This window comes from Rutidosis leptorrhynchoides, unplaced genomic scaffold (assembly GCF_046630445.1).
Source record: "Rutidosis leptorrhynchoides isolate AG116_Rl617_1_P2 unplaced genomic scaffold, CSIRO_AGI_Rlap_v1 contig75, whole genome shotgun sequence".
NCBI lineage: Eukaryota > Viridiplantae > Streptophyta > Magnoliopsida > Asterales > Asteraceae > Rutidosis > Rutidosis leptorrhynchoides.
In genome coordinates this window covers 70,841-97,786 of record NW_027266869.1, presented here as the reverse complement: position 1 = coordinate 97,786, position 26,946 = coordinate 70,841, and the positions used below count along the sequence as shown (strand labels likewise).

Sequence of the window (26,946 nt, the reverse complement as noted above, 5' to 3'; positions counted from 1 at the left end):
TACAAATGTGTATAATATAGTATGACATAAATAATCCTTAGAGGTTGATATGGTTTCAAATTCCTCTCTGTGATCTAGATTAAACAAGGATAGAGAAGAATATTAGCTTTATAAATGGATTTCTTGGACGACAAGTCACAGCCTATGTCGTAGGTAAGAAGTTTCGGGAAGCAGTCTAAGAATGAATGTTGTAAAGGAAAGAGAAATTTGTTCGTTATGAGGTAGTTTCTAGTGTAATGTAATTAAATCACGCAAATCACTTTAATTAGTTACACATAATGCGTACTGTAGATGATTAGTAGTTGGTAGCCAGCAAGTTTCAACACTGGCCATTGGGTTAAATGTCCTACTTTTTTTTAATAGTAGCCGAACAACACATATGGTCCTGCATGTATCAGCTTATGGACTCAAACATCCTTCAAGTTTTGAAAACGATATTTATTTGAACACGGAGCTATAGGCTTTCAAAGGTCGTGAGGTTCAATTTGAACCTGTTAAAATGACCTTTTAATTAGCCTTGGCCTCTCGCACCTTAAATGTTAGTGGCTACTTTGTAATGTTTCAATACAATGGGGACGTTGTAGTCCATAATAGACCTTCTAGTATTCTAATGGATTCCTAATTAAAAAGGTTTTTGGGATGAATATAGAAAGCGCGTGTGGATTGATTTTCCTTGTCATGAAAGGTATCGAACTTTATAAAGCAATTGTTACCATAGTATGGGTGATATATAATATAACCATCTCAGGTCATTCACATATGTAATTAATTTTCTTTTCTATTCTTTTTCTCTTCTATTAGGAATTAGGATCACATCTTAATTAAGCCGATGGATAAAGAATCATCTTGCACTCATGGGGACTGGACGAGTCTCCCAAATCTCGTTTCCTTTATTATATTTGAAAAGTTTTCAAAATCCATTGACGTTGTTCAATTCGGTCTCGTTTGTAAGCAATGGTATTTGGCTTCTAAGGAATATATCGAAACGAAAAGGGATATCCAACGTAAAGCTCTTCCGGTGCTTCTCATCCCAACGAAAAGGGGCAGGAAGAAGAAGAGTCGGAAACTGTATTGTGTGATTGAAAGGAAATTCATCTCCGAAGTTTCGGTTAGGTCTAATAAGAAGTTTTGTGGCTCTAGTCACGGTTGGATAGCCTTTAACGACGAAAATGGCATAATCACTTTGGTGAATCCTTTCAAGAATGGAACCACCATCCAACTACCTCGTCTTCATATACAGAAGAAGACTATAAATTATTGGCAGGACCTCAGAAAACTCGTCTTGTCGGAGGATCCTTCTCTGTGTCCACAAAGTTTTATAGCCGTGGCTATGTTTGGTGGTTATCAAACTATAGCATATATCAAGGCAGGCCAAGAATCATGGACTATGATTGATAATGGAATTTTCAACATGACACTCACGATATTTATCGACGTTATTTTTTATAAAGGCTTAGTTTATGCTGTGACATACAGAGGATTGCTCGTTTGTTTCGATGTCTCTCAACCGCCACCGGTGCAAGTGAAGATTCTTGTAGATCCTGGGATTCATGAATCTACATGGAAAAATAAGGTATATCTTGTTGAATCATCAAAGGGAGAACTATTATTAGTCGAAAGATATTACGATAATTGGGCCAATTGGACAAAAACTTTCAAGGTTTTCAATCTTGTAATTGACAATGAAGATGGGCATTTGATAGACAAGGTGGAGTTGAAAAGTTTGGACGGCGATGGCCTCTTTTTAGGTCAAAACTATTCTATGTCGATTTCGGATATGAATTTTCTTGAAAATCAGCGAGATTCTATATATTACACGGATGATTTTGAAAGACTTTCACGTGATCATCACCCTGGTGATCGGGATATTGGTATATTCAGAGTGAAGGATGGGACTAGAAAGCATCTCTATGCCTATAAACCTTCACAAAAATACTTACCTCCAATACTTTGGATTGTGCCTCCCTACGGATTTCATAGTTGCACTTCTGCTTTAGATTTGAAAAAAGTTATGTGAAAAATAAATTATTGGATCATATTAGTTGAGGATTTTAATTTGAATAGTTCATGTATCAAATAGTTCTATAAAGAATAGTTCTCATATATTTTTCATCATGAATTTTTTTATTTGTTGGTCGATTTCAAGGAAAAGATATGTCTACATTAATTCCCGACACATAATTGGCATAGAGACTAATCTAAGATTCTTATTGATTTTATTTTGATATTAGAGCAATAAAATTGAAATATTTAATTCTTAATTGACATATTTTTTTAGTTACAATGCTATGCGCAGATTACGCGACTCGAAACCCTGATCTCACTATTTGAGGTGGAAATCACCACCACTGGACTACTTTCATCGGGTCTCAATAGACATATTAATGTAACGTATAATGGTCCAGTCATTATATAAGTCTATAGGCCTAGCGTTACTCTACCTTTTCTTTTAGAATATAATCGACTATACAATTCATTAATTAATATAAATCTTTCGGCAGAACATAATCAAAAGAGAGGACAGGTAAAATTCTTTCGGGACCGAAAAAATTTATTAATTTAGAGAGTTATTAATTTATCGATAAATTAATAATTGTTAATTTAAAGAGGTTTTAACCGATTCAACGTAATTCATATTTTCGTATAAACTAAAAATATTTATTACTGGACTTGCAGCAAGGTTTTAACCATCTCCAATGTCTTCTTACGCAAAAAAGCTCGTGCCTAAGTTATCGTGAATCTAGATTGTATAGTAAAAAAATCGCCTGAGATTTGAGCTTGGTGCATTTAATAAAGGAGCATGATAATATTTGATCATCAAACACGTGAGGCCATGAGTAATTGTTGAGCAAAAACCTGCCAATATCAATGTTTACCTTAACCATCCAACCATGAGTAGGCAGGGGCTTGGAGAAGAAGCAAAGTGGAAATTATACAAAAAAAAAAAAAAAAACATGAGTGTGCCTTTAATCAAATCAGCAAGTAGAGAGCTTCAAGGGCAAATAAAGAGCTTCATTGAATCTGACAATTAGCTATGAACTCTGAAAGAGGACCACTTCCAATCCAGTTGTCGAACCAAAGGGACACAGAGTTTCCTGAAAATACTCGGTAGACAAAGCCCATTTTAAGCTGATCAAATGCTTTTAGAATACTTGTCCACGTAATCGATCCACCTGAATTGTGCCTGCAGTGAAACAAATCACCCATCCCCATGTACTTTTTACGCAAAATATTTACCCAAGATTTTTCTTCCCCGGACAGAATACTCCAGATAAGTTTACCAAGCATGGCAATATTCATTGTTCTAGTCTTGCGTATTCCCAAGCCTCCAACTGATCTAGGAGACGAAACCACAACCCAATGTAACAAATGAACGCCTCTCCTTTCACCGTCAGAGCTCCAAATGAATTTTCGTGTAATGCGGTAATAATGATTTTGGAATTGGATTACCCATGATCTCATTTTAATTAGTGCATTGCTGCGAGAATTTTTTGTTATTACTGGAGTATTATTTTAGGTGGACAATAACTTAGAATTTACTTTTTTTTTTTTCCTAATGTGAAGCTTTAAAATGATTGATAGAATCTTATATATACTAAATTGCCTTGTTTAAATTACATATTCTAACTTTTTTCGATCCAATTCGATCCGAAAAAAATCCGGACGTTATTATCCAATCCGATCCGTGGATATTGACAATCAGTATCCGAATCCGATCCGCATGAAAAAAATAAAAATCCGATCACATCCGAATTTCAAAAAATTAAAATTTAAAATTTCAAAAATTTAAATTTAATTGTTATAAAATATCCAATAATCAAGAATATTTTTATTTTAAAGATTTTTTTAATTATTTTTTACATTATTTTTAATTAAATTGACTAAAATATATACTTTATATAATGTGTTGTGTGTATTGTGGTTTGGATTTATTATTAAAATAATAGTATAATATAATGATATTATATTATATTATATTATATTAATATTAATATAATAATATATCGGATCGGATCTTTCGGATAATAATTTTCTATATCCGTATATCGGATGAGATCTAAATTGCCAACCCTAATTACATCCGCACTCACGAAGTCATTGTCATCAATGAGTATCTCTTCGCAATCCTTTCGTTTCGTCTTTATTATTACCATAAACTAGTCATTGGGCCCGTCCGTTGGACAGAAAGTCGGTACGTTTAAAAATAAATAATTTAAATATATATTACAAAAAGTTATATAATAATTATTTGCATTAAACATTATTAAATCTATGTCAAATATTATATCAAAAGGAAATTATTTTAACTTTAAATCAATTAGAATTATTTTGATTTTATTTCAAAATTTACAATCCTATTAAAATTAAAAAATTATTTTATTTGAAAAATAAGATACGTTCGTTTAAATTAATAATAGAAAAAAAATATAGCAGATTTTTATTAGGAATAATAGTTTAAATTTGAAAAAAAATAATATATATTTTAATTTGATTGGGAATAATTTTTTTAGCAATATGTCCGTTTGAATAGGAAAAAAGGAAGATGTGCCCGTTTTAATTAAGAATAACAAAAATATATAATAGATTTTAATTAGGAAAAATTATTAAATAAAAAAATTAGGAAAAAATATAGTGTATTATAATTTTATTAGGAATATGTTTTTATTGTGTTTTGATTTCTTAATTAGAATAGAAAAAATCATACACTTAAAATTATAATTTGAAACTTAAAGTTCTAAATGAAGAATATAGTTTAATAAAAAAATTAGATAAAATAATATATATTATTATTTGATTAGGAATAATTTTTTTAACAATATACCGTTTGAATAAGAAAATAAGGAGATGTGCCTATTTTAATTAGAAATAGAAAAAAATAATATCATGAATTTTTATTAGAAAATTTTTTTTAATAAAAAAATAGAAAAAATATAGTATATTATATTTTTATTAGAATTTTTTTAAAATAATGGATACGAAATTGATTAGAAATAAAACTATTATATTAAGAAAAAGTAATTGGTAGAACTTTATTAGAAATCATTATATTTTTATTGTATTTTGATTTCTTAATTAGAAAAGGAAAAAAAAAAATAATATCATTGACTTAAAAATATAATTTGAAACCTAATTAAAGTTCATATATACATATGTCAAATTACTATTCGTTAATAAAACGCCATGTATCGGATGTTGATTTGTCAATAAGATTTGCAATTAAATTGTAATTGGGACAAATTAAAAAAATCTCTCTATTGTCTATAAGATATATGTACAACTTATGAGTTTCTATTTTTTAATAGGGTTGCACATGATCTTATAACGAATGTCGAATTGGCCCCATGGGACTTAGTCCAGTGGTGGTGAAATAGTGAGGTCGGGGTTTCGAGTCGCGCTGTCCGCGCACTAACAATGTAACTATTAAAAAAAAAAAAATGTCGAATTGGCGACTGTCCGATGTGATGTTTAACAAGCCCCACACGGCCCACACCATCGAGAATAGGCCACGTTCAGTCCATCGAAAATAGACCGGATTATGAAATCATCTGAAGTTGTATGATAAGTCTAACTAATCTCGAAAAGATATACGTCTTCAAATTTAATTCTCTTTTGTTTATAACTTAAATACTCCCCGAGTCCAAAAAAAAAAAAATTACACAATTTATACTTTTAGTCTCCATACTTAAATGTCACATCCAAATTATTTTAAATATGTTTTACCTAATTAGCTTCCTTAATTAATCCTAACCAAACCCTAAAATATATCAAATAAAAATGGATCGAGGGAGTATCGATCATGATCAATACTAAAGTGTCAAAATAACCAAAATGAGGAGGAAACATCAATGCCAAATGAAGAGAAGGAAGACTCTGCCTGTGATTATGCGGGGATGTGCAACTTGTGTACATTCTGAGTCCTGACTCCTTAGTCCTTCAAAGCCACTCCGACGACATCAATCATCAAAAGAGACATCTTCAAATGTCTATAGTAAAAATTTTAGCTCTTGAGACAAAATTCAAGTGTCTATACTACACTTTTATTAAAATTTGAGGGTATTTGGGTAACTTTACACGAACACGATGTTGTTTATAAAAATGAGTTCTATACTAAAAAAAATACCAAAATAAATATGGTTTTGAGTTTTTAAAATTCTAACTGAATTATGATAGAAAAAAGTAGATTTTTCCTTCCACGAACTTTTGTGCTCGTTATTACTTTTATCTGAAAGTCAATGGCATGTATCGCCCACTACTTTTTGCTTGCTGAATTTTTTTCTACTGACGAGCACTAGTCAACTTTGATTAACTGTGTGCATCCTCAACCTACTTACCCTGAAAATCTAGACCTTAATAAGCATTCGATATGTATTTTTAATTTTTTTTTTTAATAGAAAATCTAAAAACTAGATTCAAGGGAGGGACTGAAAGGGTTGATTTCTGACTCGATGCTTCGTTCTAAAATCTTGATTTTGCTTGTAGATTGTGAAATAAGATATCCCTGATTTAAGTACTAATTATTTAACAATAATCTTTCTAAATGTTAAGCATGCTATGAACTGTATTCTTCATCTATAAATATAATCCCTGATCAGTAGATTTTATTCTAGAATTTAAAATACGAATCACATGATAATCCTATACACCACTTTAAACCAAAAATAAAATGAAATAGACATCTATAAATCTTTTTGAATATTAGTTAGTTCAAAAAAACATCCATAGAAAATACTTGTTTGGTCATTTACCCATTTAAGTTACCTTAGTATAATAGTAATATTTATTACTTCATAAAAAGAAGAAGTAATATTTATGAGTTTAATTAACTAAAGAGAACAAGTGGTAACTTGTGCAAAATATGAGAAATACTATAATACATATGGATGTACCTTACAAGAATGAAATCATACATAAGAAAGTATGTATACATACATAATTATTTGTTAAAGTTTATGGATTTCAATTAAGCATGTATACATTTATCAAAAAAAGTATTAAGCATATATATACTACTAAAAAAAAAACTCGTGGCTCTCTCCTTCGAAAATAAAAGTAAAAAATGAAAAAACTCGTGGGACTCGACTTTTCAACGGTGAAGAAAGAGCGGCCAAAAGAATAGAATGAACACGCACATACACTATTATATAGCTCCCTCCATTGAGTTTTTCTTTCTCACTCAAATAAAATTAAGTCAGCTTCACTCTTTTACTTTACCATTTTTTTCTCGTCTTCTTACTTGAAAACTAAACTCAAAAGGCTTTCTTCAATTCAAAGTCTTCGCTTATCATCACACCACACGCACATATATAGCTTCAAATTCAATCAAAAAGGGTAGTGTTGTTCAGTAATGGAGAATCTCCCTCCTGGTTATAGGCCAAACGTTGGCGTTTGCTTAATCAATTCTCATAATCAGGTTTTTTTTTTTTTTTTTTCCTTTTAAAAAAGTTCGTTTTTTTCTTAACTAATTTGCATGTAGCTTGTATTTTTCCTGTTGTATCAATCCGGGGACTTAATTTTTTTTCTTGGTCTAAAAAGAAAAATAATTTATAGTACCTTGTTAATTTGATGGTGTTTGGAAATTAGTATGATCTATTAAGTAAGTTTGAATTATAAGATTAGAATATGTTGCCAATTAATGTTAAATTTTGTAGAATGTCTCATTTTATAAATTGGAACTTATTACTAATTATTTGCAACACTGAAAGTGACATTTTGATGGATTCCAGGTTTTTGTTGCTTCCAGATTGAATGTTCCTGGAGCATGGCAGATGCCTCAGGTAGACATTAATCTTTTTCTTAATTATTCTCTTGTTAAATGTCAGGTTATAATATATATATATATAATGAATTTGGATTGTATCTCCAAATAGCTTAATTAATTTATACTAATAATTAAGAATGGTGGTGAAATTGATTTCAGGGTGGCATTGAAGATGGTGAGGAGCCGAGATCAGCAGCAATCAGAGAATTACGAGAAGAAACAGGGGTTGTCTCTGCTGAATTTATTGCTGAGGTCTGAATATTATATACATATATATATACATACATACATTTCTGCTTAATTTAACTTGTTTTAATTTAATATTTTGAAAATTTTCTGAAGTCTTGCTAGATAATTTGGATTTGGGTTATTACTTATTAATAGGTTCCAAATTGGGTAACTTATGATTTCCCTCCTGCTGTGAAAGCCAAAGTGAATCGTCTTTGGAGAGGTGAATGGCATGGCCAGGCACAGAAATGGTGCGTTTACCTTAAGATTATATATATGTTGTGAGTTTTATGAAATTAATATCATGTCTTCAGCTTAATAATAGTTAAATGGAACGAATTAAACTCAAAAAAAAATTAATTCGCTTCATTTAACTATTTATCTCATTTAGTTCCCCAAATTTTCCCTGTTTGAGAGTCCAGGATCCCTTTATGCAGCTTAACTATAAGAATTACTAGTCATAAGCACTCATGTATGATTACGTTTCATAGATAATGACAAGTTACATATTCTACATATTAGGATCGACTTCCCTTTCGAACTTTCTCAAAAGAACATATATATGACAATATTAGTTGCTAGGAATTTTTGTATCTTAGTTTGTTTCCTATAATATTTTGGTTTCATTTATAGAAAATGTGATTTTGGTCGATACTATATTTACAGGTTTCTCATGAGATTAACATCAGACGATAGTGAGATAAACTTAGCAACTGGAGAAGCAGATCCTGAATTTGCAGAATGGAAATGGACGACACCGGAACAAGTCATCGAACATGTATGTATTCTGACAAAATGGACATTAATTAGTTGTACTACTTAGCTTCTAATAATTATAGTAGTAGTATGTAATTAGTAATTAAGTTGAGTGCATTTAACTTATATAAGAAGTGCCTAGGTCAACCAAACTGTGAGATATGCTTATGTTGTAGTACTATAAATAACAGGCAGTTGACTACAAGAGGCCAACTTACGGACAAGTTATGACGACTTTCAGGCCTTATCTCGACGACAACGGATCAGCTGCTAAATGCAAGTCTACTAAATGGTGAATTTCTACTACTTTGTTTGGAATCTTTGGATAATGCACCAATTAGTCAACATATTCTTGGCAAAACTCTGTATCTGCCCATTTTATTTTAAAACTTATGATATTAGTCCCTGTTGTCTTGTAGAAGGAAAAAAAAATCCAAGATGAAGGACCAATTTAAAACTTGTAAAAACAACAGGACGGATATAAGATTTTTGGTAAACCACAGTGACTAATTGGTATATTATCCCTACTTTGTTTCTGTGTAAATGAGTGCAGCAATATTGGGGTTAGGAATTTTATTAGATGGTGGTTTTACCTAATAAAGTGTTTGTAGAAAAATACAAGGGAATCAATCGTTTTCGTGAATATTTAGAATCGGATGCTTAATTTGTGGATGTCTAGTAAGTATATATAGACTAGGATTTTATTCTCCTTCCATTTCTATGGTTGTAATTTGTAACTATTATTGTATGAAGTTGGGGTTTTTGTGAGAGCCAGTTCTTTATATTTAAATTGCGTGTATTTATTTTCTGTTTTTTACGATTATAATAGGCATATTTTACGATCGTAATTTAATACTCCTTTCGTCCCAAATTAAATGTTAAAATAAATATAATTTTTTGTTTGAAAGTAGATGCAAATTTTGATAAATTTAAGGAACATTAATTAATTATGTTTATCCATTATACTCTCACCAACTTTACCATCTTCATCCTCATGTCCTCCATGCATTTCTCTTCACCAATTTCATCCTCATATTTTTTATGATAATTTTTTAGTCTATGCAATCAGAATTATATTGAAAAATGAGTTTATAAACATATTTTCTTAATTTATATAAGATCATAATTATTAGCATTTAATTTGGGACGGATGAAGTATTTGAAATACATTTCCAACAATCTTAATTTATCTTTAGTTTATCTCTGACAATACGAGACTAGAATCCTGATCTTCACTAGAAAGATATGTATAGAGTAATGTTTTAACCTTTAAACGAACATGAATATTCCAAGTCTTGAAGCAGTATCCGATGCATAAAGAAAAAAGGAAAATCTTGTGAAAATAGCGTGTTTATTTCAATATGGGTCGTCTCTATCGATATACATACTGTAACTTTGGCCAGCAAGAGCCAAACACTGTTACCATTCAATGTTAAGTATGGGTTTCCTACTTTCCATAGTACATATTTGGTTGTTAGCTACTTCAACTTGTGGGGCTAAAAAAATCAAACTTATCGTCTTATACGAGACGCCAACTGAATTTCTTTTCTTTTTTTTTTTTTAAAATAACATTTTATAAAAACCAGAATACAATTTCATTAGAAAAAGAACAGGAACGGGTAAGAGAAGGAAAAAAAGAAAATATGTTGTACGTTTTGTCCAAGTTGACTTTCTAACAAAGTCGATTAGCATGACGCAGTTTAATTGTACGGTTATTCTAATGTAAATAAATTGTTTCCAAATACATAATTAACACGGGTTTAATTTGAGAAATCATCTTTTATAGTATCGTTATTTTGTTATGATGAAGTCATAAGTTTATGCTATGGCACTCTCATTCATTTTAACCAGAAAGAGATGTTTGATGTTGAGTTGTTGGCCTGTAAAATAATACGAATTCAATTTCTTTTGACGAGTGATACTAGTAATTTTTTCCCCCGAAAAAATTAGTAACTTCATTTCAATTATATTTCAAATCCGCGACCTTCATGCAAATCGAGCTGCTCTCGCCTCCTTTTAAAGTTTTGGTGGGATATGTTGAGTCTCGCAACATAAGAAGTTATTTTGTTGTATTAACATTAATTTTTTTTATCTCAAGTGTTGATATTATGTATTGTAGAGATAGCAAGTTGTTTAGCATCGTGGTTAGTTTTTTTCGTATTAATATATTTTATAGTTTCTAAATTGGTTTGGAAATTTTGGTCAAATACCCATATTTTGTATTCTCTTGGGTTGGTTCAAAAATTTTGGCTAAGCACTCTGAGTCCAATGCTTGACTTCGTGTTAACCGTTTTCCTCCCATAATGAGACCGAAGATTAAATCGATATTTTTTCGAGAATTAATCTGCTTGTTTTTCCAAACGATCGTCATATGTTTTCACTCATTTGGAGACGCCACTCATGAGCGTCAATTCCTTTTTTTTGAAAATAACATGAACGTCAATTTCCCTTTTAAAGATGATAATTAGATGAAATTATTATTTACTAGTGACACTCATCTTTATGAAACTCATTTTTATTAAATTGAGATAACTCATTTTTAACTGTATTTTTTTATATTAACTCGGACATATTTTATCGAAGTTGTAATTTCTTCCACCCATTCTAATCTTTCTGTATAGATGAATGAATTAAGAAATTAATTTATAAAAGAAAAAAAAAAAAAGGCAGCCTCATGTAGTTTCATGAAATAAATCTTGCAACTTATGTCGAACATAATTAACGTAACACATTACTCGACAGCTAAAAACGTGTTGAATTGCTACCCAGTGTGCAGAAATTAATAACCAAACCCTGGTAATTGACAGTTAATATGATGGTTAATTTACTAAGAAAAAGAAGGTCACACGCCTGTCACGTGCCCAACTATAAATTGAGTTTCGCTCCAAACCAAGTAAAAGCACAAAGACACAGCAATACGGCGGGAAACTAATTAAAAACGACGCCGTGTAATAGAGGTTCAGGTATTATTTTCATAGCCGGAGAACGATTCCCCGTCGTATGATGGGGTGGCTGTCGCGGTGGTTTCAGAATCTAACTTGTCCTTGCTCACCTTCAAGTCCAAGAATCCACCTCCACCACAACCACAATAGTGACCTAACCCTAAACGCCGCCGCAAAAACCAGCACCGACGACGAAATCGGACTTTTCAGCTTTGGGACTGATCAAAGTCCAGGAACGAACCTTTCACAGGTCTGGAGGAGCATTTATTGACCACAATAAGGTCACTCATCTCTCTCTTTGATTGGAATTATCTATAAAATAAAATCTCCGCAGATGTGGGTGGGGGAGGTGTTGGGAAATTTTTAATTGAAAAATAAAAATGGTTTTTTTAATATGGTGGGCATTTAATTTTTTTTTGTCCGATTCTAAATAATATATTATTCTCTGATTCTCTGTAAAAGTTTGAGTATACTAGACGGCGGAAAACTTATCTGTTTTTTTTTTTTTTTAAATTAGTAAAAAAGAATTCTGACAAGTGATTACGACATGACTACAGTTGGATTGAAAAAATTCAATTTTTTGTGCTGTATAAAATTTTAAAAATATATTAATAATACAAAATAATATCGTCATCACACATACAGGCCTTGTATAAATATGTAAAGCTCGTGGTGTTGGTGAAGTAATTCATCGATTCATTCCATCTCATTCATTCGTATCAGTTCGTCTGGTTTGTTCCATTTTGGCGTTCTCTTCAAGCACACCTTTTGGTGTAGTTCACATATTCTGAAGGTTCTTCCTTTAATTTCTTACTAACCCTTTTTAGTTTAATGTTTAATTTCTCCAAAATCGTTGTTTCTAATTGAATTTAGAACTGGGTGTCTTTAAAGTTTCAATTTTTAAATCGCTCTGGCCTCTGAACTATGCTTTTCGAGCTCAATTAGTCTAAAGTATCTAGCTTTATTCAATAGCTTAGAGTTTATGGTAAGGAAGCTATGGCAAGATGTAGATAGATAGAACTGGTTGATTATTGTTTGTTGGCCCGATTTATTTAATTTTAAAAGAAATCTGAAATGGGTTATACTTATACATGGTCGAAAATTTTCTTATTAACCTGAATTTCAGGATCTTGCCGTTCTTCAAGATGGATAGTAGCTTATCCATGTTATAATGTTATTACTCTTGCTGTCTGCAATGTGTTGACTTAGTCAAGATCTGGATCTTAAGTTTATAAGAAGAATGATGTCTGAGACTAGAAGTATTAAAATTTGGATCATGAATTACCATTGCTGTCTTGTTTGTTGTTTCTTATTTCTGACCATAAGTTGATTTTTGTCTCAGAGAATGCTGGACAAAGACTTTTTCACAGAATATGGTGAAGCTAGCCAATATGAAATCCAAGAAGTTGTCGGAAAGGGAAGTTACGGCGTAGTTGCGTCGGCCATCGACACTCACACGGGAGAAAAGGTTGCTATTAAGAAGATCAACGATGTATTCGAACATGTTTCTGATGCCACACGCATCTTAAGAGAAATCAAGCTCCTTCGACTTCTCCGACATCCTGATATTGTTCAGATAAAACACATCATGCTTCCTCCTTGTCGAAGAGAATTTAAAGATATTTATGTCGTTTTCGAGTTGATGGAATCTGACCTTGATGAAGTGATTAAAGCAAATGATAATTTCACACCTCAACATCATCAGTTTTTCTTGTACCAGCTTCTCAGAGCTCTGAAATATATACATTCAGGTTTGAATCACATCTTGCTATGCTATCTCCTAATTTTTCTTTTACTTTCATGAAAATATTTAAATCTGAAATATTGTTTTTATTTTGCAGCCCATGTTTTTCATCGTGATTTAAAGCCGAAAAATATTCTTGCAAACTCGGATTGTAAACTGAAGATTTGTGATTTTGGGCTTGCACGTGTATCATTTACAGATGCCCCTTCTGCAATTTTTTGGACAGTAGGTTTTCTCTTTCAGGCCAAAAAAGTTAGAAAGTTTTCTTTATACTTAACAACATCTGTGCTAATTTTTCCATTCTTTCTTAAACCAAGGATTATGTGGCAACACGATGGTATCGTGCTCCTGAACTATGTGGTTCATTTTTCTCCAAGGTTGGTGTCTCTATAATATGTTCTGAACTGATTATTCCCATCTGATAAATTTGAAGTCTTTGATTTGTGCTTCGTTTCCTCAAAATTTACATGTTTTCAGTATACCCCTGCTGTTGATATTTGGAGCATAGGATGTATTTTCGCAGAACTGTTAACTGGAAAACCTTTATTTCCTGGCAAGAATGTTGTGCATCAGTTAGATCTCGTGACAGATTTTCTTGGCACTCCTTCTACTGAATGCATATCAAAGGTTTGTTCTTTCAATCAAGTCCGGTATTTAAAAATGTTGCTTTCTCAATCTATAACTGCTTATGGTTGCTTTGCCATGGTTCTAAAATTTTCAGATACGTAATGAAAAGGCAAGAAGGTATTTAAATAGCCTGAAGAAAAAACCACCAATTCCTTTCTCAGAGAAATTCCCTAATATTGATGATCCATTGGCTCTGCAAATGCTAGAGCGTTTACTTGCGTTTGATCCCAAAGATCGCCCAACAGCCGAAGAGGTAAGCTTACTTTATCAGCTTTAAAAATTCTTGCTTTTCTGATACTTGGGGATTATTTTTCCTTTATTCAGGCTTTAGCTCATCCATACTTTTCTGGGTTGGGGAATTTGGACCATGAGCCCTCTAGGAAACCTATCTCAAAACTTGAGTTTGAGTTTGAGAGGAGGAACCTTATAAAGGATGATGTAAGAGATCTGATATATCGAGAGGTAATTTATCAATATTCATTTAGGACCATCCATTTTAGTTTTGATCTTGCAGGGTAAACTTTTAACTTATAGTATTTTGTAACAAACAGATATTAGAGTATCATCCACAAATGCTGCACGAGTACATTGAAGGAACGGATCACACACATTTCATGTATCCGAGGTAAATCATTGATAACTCTGTTTCTCTGTTTAAAAAAAAGATATAAACAAGGCTTTTTCATTGACTAAGCCTTTTTTTGTTTTCTTAAACACAGTGGAATAGATAAATTTAGGCAGCAGTTTGCATCTCTTGAAGAAGGATATGGCAAAATAGAAACTGGATGTTCACTGGAAAGGAAGTACACATCCTTGCCTAGAGAGCGAGTACACTCATCCCTAGACGACGAGGATGATGCCGAACACAGTAATAATAACAATAATTATAATACGGTAAAGAGGAATTCGTCTTCAGTTTCTCGTGCAGCTATTCAGAGCCCTCCAAGGTTTCAGAAGATAGAGGAAGACTCCTCCAACTCTTCTTCTCGTAGTAGGAAACCAACATCGGCTAGAATGAAGAATGGCTACAACAACAAATTCAAGTGTAGTCCTTGTAATCTAATGAGGAGCGATTCCATGAGTGCTTCAAAATGCATTGGCAGAGAATGCAAGGTGCAAAGTCAGTAGCAAGAAGCAGAGGAATGCTCATTTCCTTTAATATCATCTTCTCAAATAAATCACATATTCAACTATCCTGGATCCCATTCCGATTGTAACTGATACATGCTTGTTTTTTTGATTTAGTCTTATTAAGTTATAAGTCTTCTCATGTTGTTGTTGTTGTTGTGCTAAATATGGCATGGGGTCGAAACCCGAAGAACAGTAGTCTCTGCCTTGTATTCTTGTTGCCAGTCCTTGTTGTGTTGTAAACTTGAAGTCCACATGTAGTTTGTTATTAATAAAAGGTGTAACGTTTTAGTTAAAGCCTTCTTAGCGGTTACTAGCCGGTTTTTTTTTTCTTTCATATGGGCATTTTATTGCAAATCAGCACCAATCGACAAAAGAGAAATTGGTAATCAACCTTACCAATTCGTCCTCAAACGAGCAATTGAGTGGACAAGTCAATTGCCATTTCTTGATGAGAATTCTAAGTTGCAGGAAACAAAAGAGGGAGCTAGTGAAACAATGCTAGCTACGACATCCCTGCATGCTAAGAAACAAACGTCCCTACTTCTAATTGGATTAAATAACAACTAAAGCATCGGTGATTTGAATCACCGAGGAAATACCAGCCGTCAAAACAAAATTCATTCCCATTAAAATAGCTGAAGCTTCAGCAAGAGCAATATCATTCGAACCATCCAAAAAAGCTGAGCAGAAGGAGATGACCTGACCAAGAGAACTGTGGATAACAGCTCCGAGTCCCCATTTATTCAACTCAGAAAACAGGGCTGCACGGCAATTAATTTTGAGGAATCCCGAGTTAGGTGGTCGCCAAGAGTTTCGAACCGGAGACTGGATGACAGCAGGCCGAGCTGGGGGATCCCTGGCTGAGGCAAAGTCAGCATATGAAAGCTTGATCGCAAAACAGGCTGAAAAGGGCTGCATACATGAACTACTAGACCAAGCTGCATTTCAATTCTTCTAGATTGACCATAGGGCATAATTGAGCAAGCACCAGGAATCAACATTCAGCAATTTGTTCATATGGAAATAGCAGCAAAACAGGTTCTCATTTTTCCAAGCCAAGCAGTCCATATCAGGAAATAACAGAGACCACAGCCTCAATGCCCAAGGACAACAAAGAAACAAATGGGCAGCATTTTCCGATTCAGTACAGCAAACAGGGCATAGAATGTTAGTGAAACTAAACAAAATTAAATAATTACAATCGACTTTTGAGCCCCAAGTACTAAGAAGTGAGAACAATAGATGATCTTGAAAGAAAATGAATCCGAAAGGTCGCATTTGCTGCTCTTTGGTCAAATGAAAACAACATAGTGGTTGAGAATTAACTTCTCCAATTGATATTGGTATGAGCCAAAATAAGAACACCAGCTAACAAAAGTCCAAATAATGGAACCTAGTCTATTAATAGTGAGAATTTTTACATGAACAAATAGGATAAACTTTTATGACAATCAATCCAAGTTCCCAAAGTTAAATGCATTGACTTGACTGTTTCAGCATGTCTTGCTTTAGATCTCTCATCCTATCCTCGAAAAAACAAAAACTGAAATTGATATCTCTCTCGTCTAGCCAATTCCATCAAGCTGTCCATGAGAAAGGAGGTGTGTCATGTATTTCTGCAACCAAAAATTGAAAATGCTAAAACACTTGTATGTAACAGAGAAAATGAGCCAGAATCCTACAGCGTTCTACTTGTATGATTACCACGAATAAGATGATCTTGGATATATGCAGTTCAACAATATTACAATGTGTAATCCCATAAGGAAAACATATGCATTTTTTTGAGCCAAGCTTATCACACTTGTAATACAGCACGCAAGTGCCTAATTGTCATGAAAGCCATTTCATCGAGGACAGCACGATCACTAACTATGAAATGTGAACAAACCACTCTAGATAACTATGACAAATCTCCACCTCCAATTAATATGGCATATGCAAACTCCGGAGTCCAATTAACACTTTATTAGTGAAACTGAAAGGAAAACCCTTCCAAATGAACAAGCAAAGATCAAACCAAAACTTACAGCATGATATGCATAAGGAGATTTCCCTGGCGTTCGAAATGTTTTTCCATGATGAAATACTTGAGGGGTCCCCATTCCTCGGATTCATAGCAATTGCCAAGAGCAGCTTTGTATAACTACACACAATTCACCAATAGTCAACTGTCATCATCCCCAATTTGGCACAAACAGTAACACAGAAATTTAAACAAACAATAGTCGAGGACTCACCTTAGCTGTGTCGGTCAAAAGCTCAGTTCCAGCTGGATTAGATGCATAGTATTGATCATCTCTTGAGTACCCTGCTCTTGTACTGTAACACGAAACAACACGAACGAAAACAGTAAATCAACCATCAAAAGATTTGAAATTTGCATTTGAACAGCCATGAACAAGGAATAAATGAACTGACCCAGTGATTAAAATGAGCAATGGAAGATTAATCAGAGCACAAAAGCAAAATAAAGGTGTAAAAGTTTCGAGCTTTAGAGATGGTATTTGATTTGACTTACGTATTGCTTGTATAAGCATAGGTAACGAGCACAGTGAAGCAGTAGAATCCTGTATAAGACACGACTCTGCGAAGCTTTTGAATCTTCAGGATTTCTTAGAACCCTCTACGAGCATCATTGTTTGATGATATGATACTCAAAATCAACTCTCCATAAACCTAAATTTTAATATTGGAGTTTGAGGCATTACGTTTACGAACCCAATTTCGATCGAGTTCAGTAGACATCGAACCAAAACTCAATTGGTTCTAAACCAAACTTGCTGAATTCAGTTCGATATTGATTTTGGACCAGAAACATGATCAAACCAAGTGGTGGATTTTTCATTTCATTTCATTTCTCCACAACAATATCTATCTTCTCAAAGGTGAATGAATGGATGTCCTTGTTACACACCATACTCTCTCAATCAAACCACTTCTCTTCTCGTCCCTTCTCTTTAAAATCTACAAATCTCTATCTAATTCAGATATTTACAAATTCTTACAACAATGGCTACTCTTCAATCAGTCGCATTGTCCTCTCCTGTTTCACACTACTTGCAGCAGCAGCAACAACAACAACCACCATCTTCTTTGTCAGGTAATTTCAATCTTCTGTAACTAAAATCAACTAATGCATGGTTTTCTAGTTAAGTTGTTTTGAAAACGATTCATTACTCAGTTTGTCAAGTTGGGTCAATTTCATTCAAATAGTCGTCATGTCTAGTATTGGATTTGAGAGCTGGGAATACAAAATTTTGAAAATTTGATGATAAATTGAGTTTAAAGTTTGTCACTTTTAGTTAAATGCAGTCATGTCTAATGTGGTTTGGTTGCTGATGCAATTGGTAGAAAGGTCTAATGTGGTTAGCTTAGCTTATATTGTTCTACAAAAAGTTGGTAATTTGGTACTAAAAACAAATTTAAAAGTTTGAGACTTTTAAGTACACTCAATGCCTGATGTGATTAGGTAATGCAATTGAGATTACTAACTGTTCGATGAAATTACAATGACATTCTGTAGGAAGAGTTTCTTGTTCTACGAATCGAATTGCTCAGTATTCATTCAATGGACAATCGTTGCATTTCCTTTCTCGTCGTCGTCAGCTCCCCTTAATTAGACGAAACTCCCAATTCTCACTAGGCATCACAATGATGGTCAAACCAGTAATTCAATTCGTACAAGGAACAGATGAACAAACAGTACCAGACGTGAAGCTCACGAAATCCAGAGACGGCACAAATGGTATGGCAATATTTAGGTTTGAGCAACCATCTGTGTTTGACTCTTCGGGCGAAATTGGCGACATTACCGGATTCTATATGATTGATGAAGAAGGGGTTCTTCAGTCGGTCGATGTAAATGCCAAGTTTGTGAATGGAAGGCCAGCCGGAATCGAAGCTAAGTATATAATGAGGAGTCCTAGAGAATGGGATAGGTTTATGAGGTTCATGGAGCGTTATGCCAATGCAAATGGCTTGCAATTTGTCAAGAGTTAAAGACTTGAGAGACAACATAGATTCTTCTGCCTTCTTGAATTTTCTTTCTTACGTCATGTCGGTTTTTGTAATTCTATCGAGTGAAGTTAGTTGCAACTTGCAACTCTTCAAAGTGAATTAACATTACTTCCTTTCATTTACGACTGAATGAAATACTGTTCCTTAGAAATTTTAGATTTTGTGGAGGAATCATTGCTTCCCTAATTCGAATTCAGATCCTAACATCGACATTTTTATCCCTCAAAGTGAAGAATTCAGCAAATGGGTAGTATTGGCATTATTAGCATATTGTCATTTGTTAAGTTGGAACCAAAATAGTACGGTATGTGTGCAATTTGCTTGCTTTGTCACAAACTCACAATGTCTGGGTTTGTCACGCAATTCAGTTGTCCACATGAAATGCCAATCACTTGAGGCGAGGAAAGTTTTGAATTTGAACAATATTACGCATAAAGTCTTGATCTTTATGATAAAAGGAGGATTTTTTACTGACTCTAAATCAAACCCAGAAACCATTTCCAATGCTTAAACATCATGCAACACTTGAGAGTTGAGATTGAGACTAGACCCAAAAAAAAATAAAAAAAATCAGATGTTGTGGTGAAATGTTATGGCGTTTGGAGGCGAATTCATGAAGAAAGATTGATAATATATTATAGGGTTTTAGCTCAAGAGAGAGAGCCAAATAATAATAATCTTAATAGAGAAATTTTTCTAATTTTTAATCTATTTCAATTGTAAATTAAATTGTAAAAAATCTTATTATCAAATCAACCTTCGACCCATAAAGTTTTATTAACGAATAATAATATGAAACATGTATTTTAAAATATTGAGTTTAATTATATTTCAAGTTACAATTTTAAATTAATTATATATTTTTTTTCCTATTCTAATTAGAAAATCAAAACACAATAAAAACATAATAATTCCTAATAAAATTCTACTAATTATTTTTTCTAATACAATAATTTTATTCCTAATTAATTTCCTATCTATTATTTAAAAAATTATTTCTAATAAAATTATAATACACTATAATTTTTTTTTTAATTTTTTTATTAAATGATTTTTTCTAATTAAAATTCATTACATTCTTTCTTTTATTCCTAACTAAAACGGGCATCTCTTATTTTTTCTTATTCAAACGGACATATTATTAAAATAATATTTATAATCAAGTTATAATATATATTATTTTTTTCTAATTTTTTATTAAACTATTATTTCTAATAAAAATATGCTATATTTTTTTCTTATTCTTAAACAGGCATATTTTATTTTTCAAACGATTAATAATTTTTTTAATTAAAATTTATTATATTCTTTTTTAATTCTTAATTAAAAAAGGTATATTTTTTTTCCTATTCAAATGGACATATTATTAAAAAAAATTATTCCTAATCAAAAGTATAATATATATTATTTTTTCTAAATTTTTTATTAAACTATTATTCCTAATAAAAATCCGCTATATTTTTTATTCTTAATTAAAATGGTCATATCTTATTTTTCAAGCAATAGAAATAATTAAATTGATTAGATGCAATTATAAATTTTATTATGAAATCAAATCTTGATATGTAAATTTTATTTTTGCTATGCTTATTATGTTTAAAAACAAAATAAAATTTAAATCAAATCATCGAAAATTTACCAAAGATGCAAACAGCCTAAAACGACCTAAAACTTGTGTGGAAACATAATCTTTATCAAGTCAGCAAAATTCCGTTATTATGCAATGCAATCATGACATATATACTAGCTAATCAACAATTATGCACCATCAAAAAGTGAACTCCTAGCTGAAATCATAATATGAATTAGATGAACATTTAATCTCTCAACATTTGATTTGGACAATTCGCTCAAAACTCACAAGATATTACTTTTTCCCTCACGCACTCGTGCTCTCAATAGTTTGCAATAAGTGTAAGTGTTCATCCCTTCACAAAATTTTCAGTATCTCAACAGAAAATTCGAGTTATGCAATGCTCACGAGAATGTCAAATACTAGTCTTTCATCACAATCTCCACTAATGCAGCAACACAATCACTGAATCAAGAAGGTCTTTGGCTTTCGGTTATAACGTAGGGTGAAGTGTTTGGATAAATTTGGCTTAATGTGGTGTAAGGTCTTAACATCCCATGTGCCACACTCACATCCCAACCCTTTGATGCTCCAATTTGCGAACTATCGATATTACAAAGGACCCTAAACAAATGACTATCCAACACTTAAAGAGAACCTAAACTACTCGAAATTCATCAATTTAGACCATGCCCATGCAAATCAAGAACATAAATGGTGAGCTCTGTATATATATATTCTCTTCTTTTTTCTTATTTATTTTCGGATTTTTATCGATATTTTTCGATTTTTTTTAAGAGCTCACACAATTTCACAAAACATTTTATACAAGCATAGCATGATCTTTACATCTAAGTTCCGCATATGTAACAAAGAAATTCCCTCGATACTACTCTTAGCAGCACATAAGACATTAAAACAGGTAATTTGGTCAGTACACAGCAAGAGTTTTTCGGCTTATAGGTAATCAAAGAAGTGGTCAGGCTCAAGTGGCTCACTAAAGATCATACATTAGGGTGGTTTTTTGGAATAGTAGCTCAAACCTAAATTTCCTTCTATTACATCCTAAGATCGCATTAACTCAAATATCATTTCAAAAGTAAACCAGACATATTTAGCATTTAACTCACGAGAAATCCTAATTTCAAGATTTATATCAGGCAAAGCGTCGACTTTTTCAAAGCATAACTCAAATTTTATATTTCAATCATACTCATTAAGCACAATTGTATCATAGCATGAAATCAGTTCAGTTTCAGCAATCATCAAATACATTCATGAATCATAGGTAGCATTTCTTTCTTATCCAAGTTTAGCACATTGCGTTCAAACGATACCATTGACTTCTCAACTTAAATCACATTCCACACATGCGACTCAAACACATAGACTCAACAAAGATAAAAATACACTAAAAAAATGATATAAATTAAAGAAAATGAAAGAAATACGTTGCAGAGGGTGAAGCCATGTGTTGTCTTCCATGCAGCGCTTGGTTTTAACGTCCTTTAGCCTGACGAGTGATCACCTAACCTCACATTAGGAATCCCATCACCGTCTTTGAAGCTCCAAGCCAACATGCCTTCATAAGTTCCAAGTGTTTCTTCCAACCAGATTTGTTCAATAGTAGTGGCTCACTTGTGGTCATCCTTGGCTCAAAACGATGTACATCATGCCACTTCTTTATTTTTCGCACTCTCTTTTTCTTATTGACAGTTCTGTGCATCTTAGGTTCATTTAGCTCGTTATTGACAACTCCTCTCTTGGATCCACCTTTCAACATCCTAATGCTAAAGCACCCCTGTGGACCACCTGCATTTTTTACAGTTAAAAAAATATTAAAAGTTACCTACTCATCATCGACCCTCATCGTTAGCTTTCCCTCTTTAACATGGATCACCGCATCTCCTATAGCTAAAAATGGTCTACCCAAAATAATGGGAACATCTATGTCCTCATCATAGTCAAGTATAATAAAATTAGCAGGAAATATAAACTTGTCTACCCGCACAAGTACATCCTCTAAAATTCTTTCGGGGTATGTGATGGACATATCAGCTAATTGCAGAGAAATAGTTGTAGGCTTACACTCCCCCAGACCCACCTTGTTGTACATGCTTAATGACATTAATTTTATACTAGCACCTAGATCACACAAACCTTTGCTAATAGAAAGACCACCAATTTTGCAAAGGATAATAAAACTATATGGATCCTTGAGTTTTGGAGGCAATTTATTCTGAATGATAGCACTGCACTCTTCGGTCTTTTCATGAGGATTGTCAACAGTGTTACTCGGCAAAAACCCTGGTAGTCTGATGTTCAATGAGTTGGTCAGTTGGCCCATTTGTTGCTCTAGTTCCCTTAGAGAGGCACCTTATCCTTATAGGGTCGTATCGGTCTTCGCTTAGCGTGCACTTGTATCGGTCATGAATATCTGTGTTACTGTCATAAATTGGGTGAACATTTCCTTCATCTCTGTGTCCGGGTCAGCCCGCAGTTGGAAACCAGGTGGGGCTGATGGCATTGGATTAAGAGCTCCTTGTTGATTCTTCTATGAAAAGCCAGGATGACCTTGATGTGGATGTGAGTAGCTTGGTCCCCTATTAGCATTGTCCATGTAATTCAGCTCCTCAACAATGGCATTGCAAAACTCTACTGGATGATCATCCCCACACCCAGTACAAATTATAGGGGAAGCTCATACTTGACTATCATTCGTTATTACCTTTGGATCGAGATTCTTCAGATTCTAGTTTAGGAGCATCAATTGTGTAGCCAAAGCTGAAGCTGGGTTCAATTCTATCACCCCTACTACTTTCTTAGGAGCCGCAACTGCAGCTCTCTCAAATGACCAGTCATTGTCCGTCATGCGTTCAAATAGATCATAAGCTTCTTCATGAGTCTTGCTGATAAAAGACTATCCTACCACAACAATTACCCAACCTTTGTTCTGCACCAAAAGTCCATAAAAAATTTGCATCAGCATATATGGTTGGATTCCATGATAGAGGGTATTTTCTTAGCATGTTCTTGAACCTTTCCCAAGCAGCTTGCAGTGTTTCTCCCTTGAATTGAGTAAATGAATTGATCTCAGCTCACAATGGGGCAGTCTTTTCATGAGGAAAATACTTTAACATTAATTTTTGAGCTAGTTCCTCCCAAAAAGTGATAGAGTTTGCTGGCAAAGTCTTGAACCAAATCTTGACATTACCAGCTATTGACCACAGAAATAACCATAGTCGAATCACGTCAACATGCACCCCATTCAGTTTATATGAGTCGCAAATATTTGGGAATGTAGACAAATGGGTACCCGGATCTTCATGACTAAACCCATTAAACAAGTCAGCAGATTGAAGCATTGTGAACATGAGGGGTTTAAGCTTGAAGTTGTTCGCATTGACAATACACGACTGCCAACTTGCATATTCTCCCAACGGTCTTCGCATAGGGGCATTAAGCACTGGAGGTTGACCAATCACTGCAACATTATGTCCTCTACCTCTACCAGCTCCACCATTACTCTCATTGTTTAGACCGTTTCCATCATTTTCTATGTCATCCATTGGCTCAATGTTTGGATTACTACGTGTTCTAGCTTCTATCCTTAACCGTCTAGCAAGTCTCTCTATCTCAGGTCGTATAGAAACTCGGGATGAGTTTTCCGCATAAACAGTTGTCAGAACCTGCACACTTCAACACAAATAGCGTAGCCCGTTCTAAATAAAGAAAAAGAAATTAAAAGAAAGACAGTGTAAAAAATAAAAGTCCGAATCAAATTAACAAGAAATTTTCGTAATATCAGTGACTAAAACTTAGCCGCAACTCTCCGGCAACGGCGCCAAAAACTTGTTGGGCTATTTTGCACGCACGCAAGTGCACTTGTCGCCACAAGTAATAAAGTGATAAATAGAGTGTCGAATCCACGAGGAGTTGGTTTTAAGTGTCACTAAGTACTAAGAATAATTCCCATTTCTATTTGTCCAAACAATAAAGTCTATAGTTGAGGTTGAAAAGTAAACAAACGCAATGGCTAAAAGCAAATAAGTAAACTAACACGATGAGAAAGGTTCAGATTTCGAGAGGATTCTGGGGCTTTAGACTACTACTTTAATCATCATCAATGTCAATAACATCATCGTACTCGGTTTTGTTGAATTTCATAGTTACCCACTACTCATATTTAGTTAAAAGCATATTCCTATGTCAATTAACCCTTTTCATTATACTCTAACCCTGTGTCCCATGGTCTTAGAAGGCATAACAAAAGCATTAATAATCAATGATCAAGCTAAGTTCAAACAACCTATCGGTATATTCCTATCCTCTAGGCAAATAACGTCATCGACCTAACGAATTTATTATCATATGATTTCTTATTCAGTTCTAACTCTTAACGCACATTTCCAAGATAATGTAAAGAGTAATCAATCAATTTAATTGGTAGCTAAGCAATTAAAAGTATTAATCATACAATAAGAAAAACTAATTCATTCAACAATCGAATACGATAACATAAACAAACATCGGCTAGATTAAAGGTTCATCTAGCCCCAGAATCAATAACTAGTGACTCATGGTCATAAAAAAAGAAATAGATAATTAGAGTAGCATGATTACAATTTGATGTCAAGGAGTAGAAGAGTCTTCGTGCTCCTTGTTGTCGCCTTTTCTTCGTGTAACCAAGCTTTTCTCTTGTGTTTTTGTATTTATACCAAAGCCTAAAAACAAGTCGGAATTAAGAGACCTAGCCGAAATAGGAAAGTTGAACCCGCTGTGCCGCAGTTGCGCCACTTTTGGCGTAGGCTACGGTGTCGTGTTCAAGTCCTGTGTAACTGCGCCACTTTCAACATGGGCTACGATAACTCCCTGCCACTATACCGCAGCTGCACTGATTTCAGCGTGGGCTACACCATCGTCCTTCAGCTTTGCCCCACATATTTTTACAGTTCTTTAGTTTAGTCCTCTAACTTTTCCAGCACATCGTTTTCATCCAAAACGACTTAAATTCAGGTTAAGTACCTACAAAACACATAATGAAAACAAAACAACGTAACAACACCTAAATTGAAGCATAACACTCGAGTTCGAAACAAAACACAAATATAAAAAAGAGATAAACCCTAAAATATAGAGTTTATCAGTGTACAAGCTAATCTCACCATCTCTTGGTTTGAATTTTTCAAAGTAAACCAGTTGTTCTTTAGATACAATTTTCTTTTCTTTTTTCTGAGAAAAAAAGCATTTCATCGAGAGGAAAATCTTGAAAGAATCCATAAGGCCAATCCTTAATTATATTGTGATAGTTTAGAAAAATTATCTCGTCCAATTTTTCGATAATCTTACGAGATTTTCCTATCGCATTTATGAATTGGCTGTCGGATTTCGTTTCTCTGAAAATCTTACAGAAACAAGCTAGAAGTCTATCTCTATTTTATTTCTTAATATTATGCATATGAGTAAATTTAAATATGCACGAGCTTATGCTTTTAGAAAAAGTCAACCTTCGAGATGGTATCACAATTGACTAAAACCTTAGGATTGGAGACACCATGAATGTCCATGAAGGACGCAATGAACAGTGGCACTTAGTCATTGGGGACGCCATGAATGTGAGTGATTGGGGACGCCATTAATGTGCATAAAGGATGCCATGAACGGTATATATGAAAGTTATGGTGTAAACTCTAGGAACATATTAGTTGAGAATATGTGGAGATGGAGGGGTGATGGTCCTTTCGGTTTGATTATTTCGGTTCGATTTTCGGTCCGATTCGGTTTGTGCCCACCCTTAGCCTCAACCGAAGAATTCAGCAATTGGGTAGAATTGGCATTTGTTATGTTGAAACCAAAATACTATGTGAGCAATTTGCTTGCTAGGGTACTATGTCACAATGTCTGGCTTTGTCACAAAGTTCAGATCTCTACAAGATATGCCAATCACTTCAGGTGAGGAAAGTTTTGAACTTTGAACATTATTACGCATAAAGTCTTCATCTTTATCATAACAAATCAAAATCAGAAACCATTTCAAAATCATGATGCAACTTTACAGCACATCATTTCATTTCACCAGAGGTTTTTCCAATTTACATAAATTCTTCAGTTTTAGCTAACAGAACAATTAAAAGAACTTTGAGATTTATGAACACTTGAGAGTTGA

The 26,946-nt window shown here is 33.4% G+C and overlaps 4 protein-coding genes and 1 pseudogene across 4 annotated transcripts; 4 read left to right on the top strand and 1 right to left on the bottom strand.

Annotated features, from left to right (window-relative positions):
• Positions 1-829: 829 nt before the first annotated feature.
• Positions 830-2,017, top strand: LOC139885076 (uncharacterized). The gene has a single exon (XM_071869028.1). The coding sequence runs from the start codon at positions 830-832 to the stop codon at positions 2,015-2,017; it is 1,188 nt and encodes a 395-aa protein (XP_071725129.1).
• A 5,322-nt stretch (positions 2,018-7,339) lies between these two features.
• On the top strand, positions 7,340-9,039 carry LOC139885079 (nudix hydrolase 25). Its single transcript, XM_071869031.1, has 6 exons — positions 7,340-7,411; positions 7,725-7,775; positions 7,919-8,011; positions 8,144-8,238; positions 8,654-8,765; positions 8,935-9,039. The coding sequence occupies exons 1-6, from the start codon at positions 7,346-7,348 to the stop codon at positions 9,037-9,039; spliced, it is 522 nt and encodes a 173-aa protein (XP_071725132.1). The 5' UTR covers positions 7,340-7,345.
• A 3,991-nt stretch (positions 9,040-13,030) lies between these two features.
• Positions 13,031-15,184, top strand: LOC139885074 (mitogen-activated protein kinase 9-like). Its single transcript, XM_071869027.1, has 8 exons — positions 13,031-13,436; positions 13,527-13,654; positions 13,747-13,806; positions 13,907-14,056; positions 14,151-14,309; positions 14,381-14,518; positions 14,608-14,681; positions 14,776-15,184. Exons 1-8 carry the CDS (start codon positions 13,031-13,033, stop codon positions 15,182-15,184), a joined length of 1,524 nt encoding a protein of 507 aa, XP_071725128.1.
• A 1,568-nt stretch (positions 15,185-16,752) lies between these two features.
• On the bottom strand, positions 16,753-18,035 carry LOC139885073 (uncharacterized; annotated as a pseudogene).
• Positions 18,036-18,199: 164 nt separating this feature from the next.
• LOC139885072 (photosystem II reaction center Psb28 protein-like) lies at positions 18,200-19,189 on the top strand. Its single transcript, XM_071869025.1, has 3 exons — positions 18,200-18,290; positions 18,503-18,589; positions 18,714-19,189. Exons 1-3 carry the CDS (start codon positions 18,200-18,202, stop codon positions 19,187-19,189), a joined length of 654 nt encoding a protein of 217 aa, XP_071725126.1.
• The last annotated feature ends 7,757 nt before the right edge of the window (positions 19,190-26,946 follow it).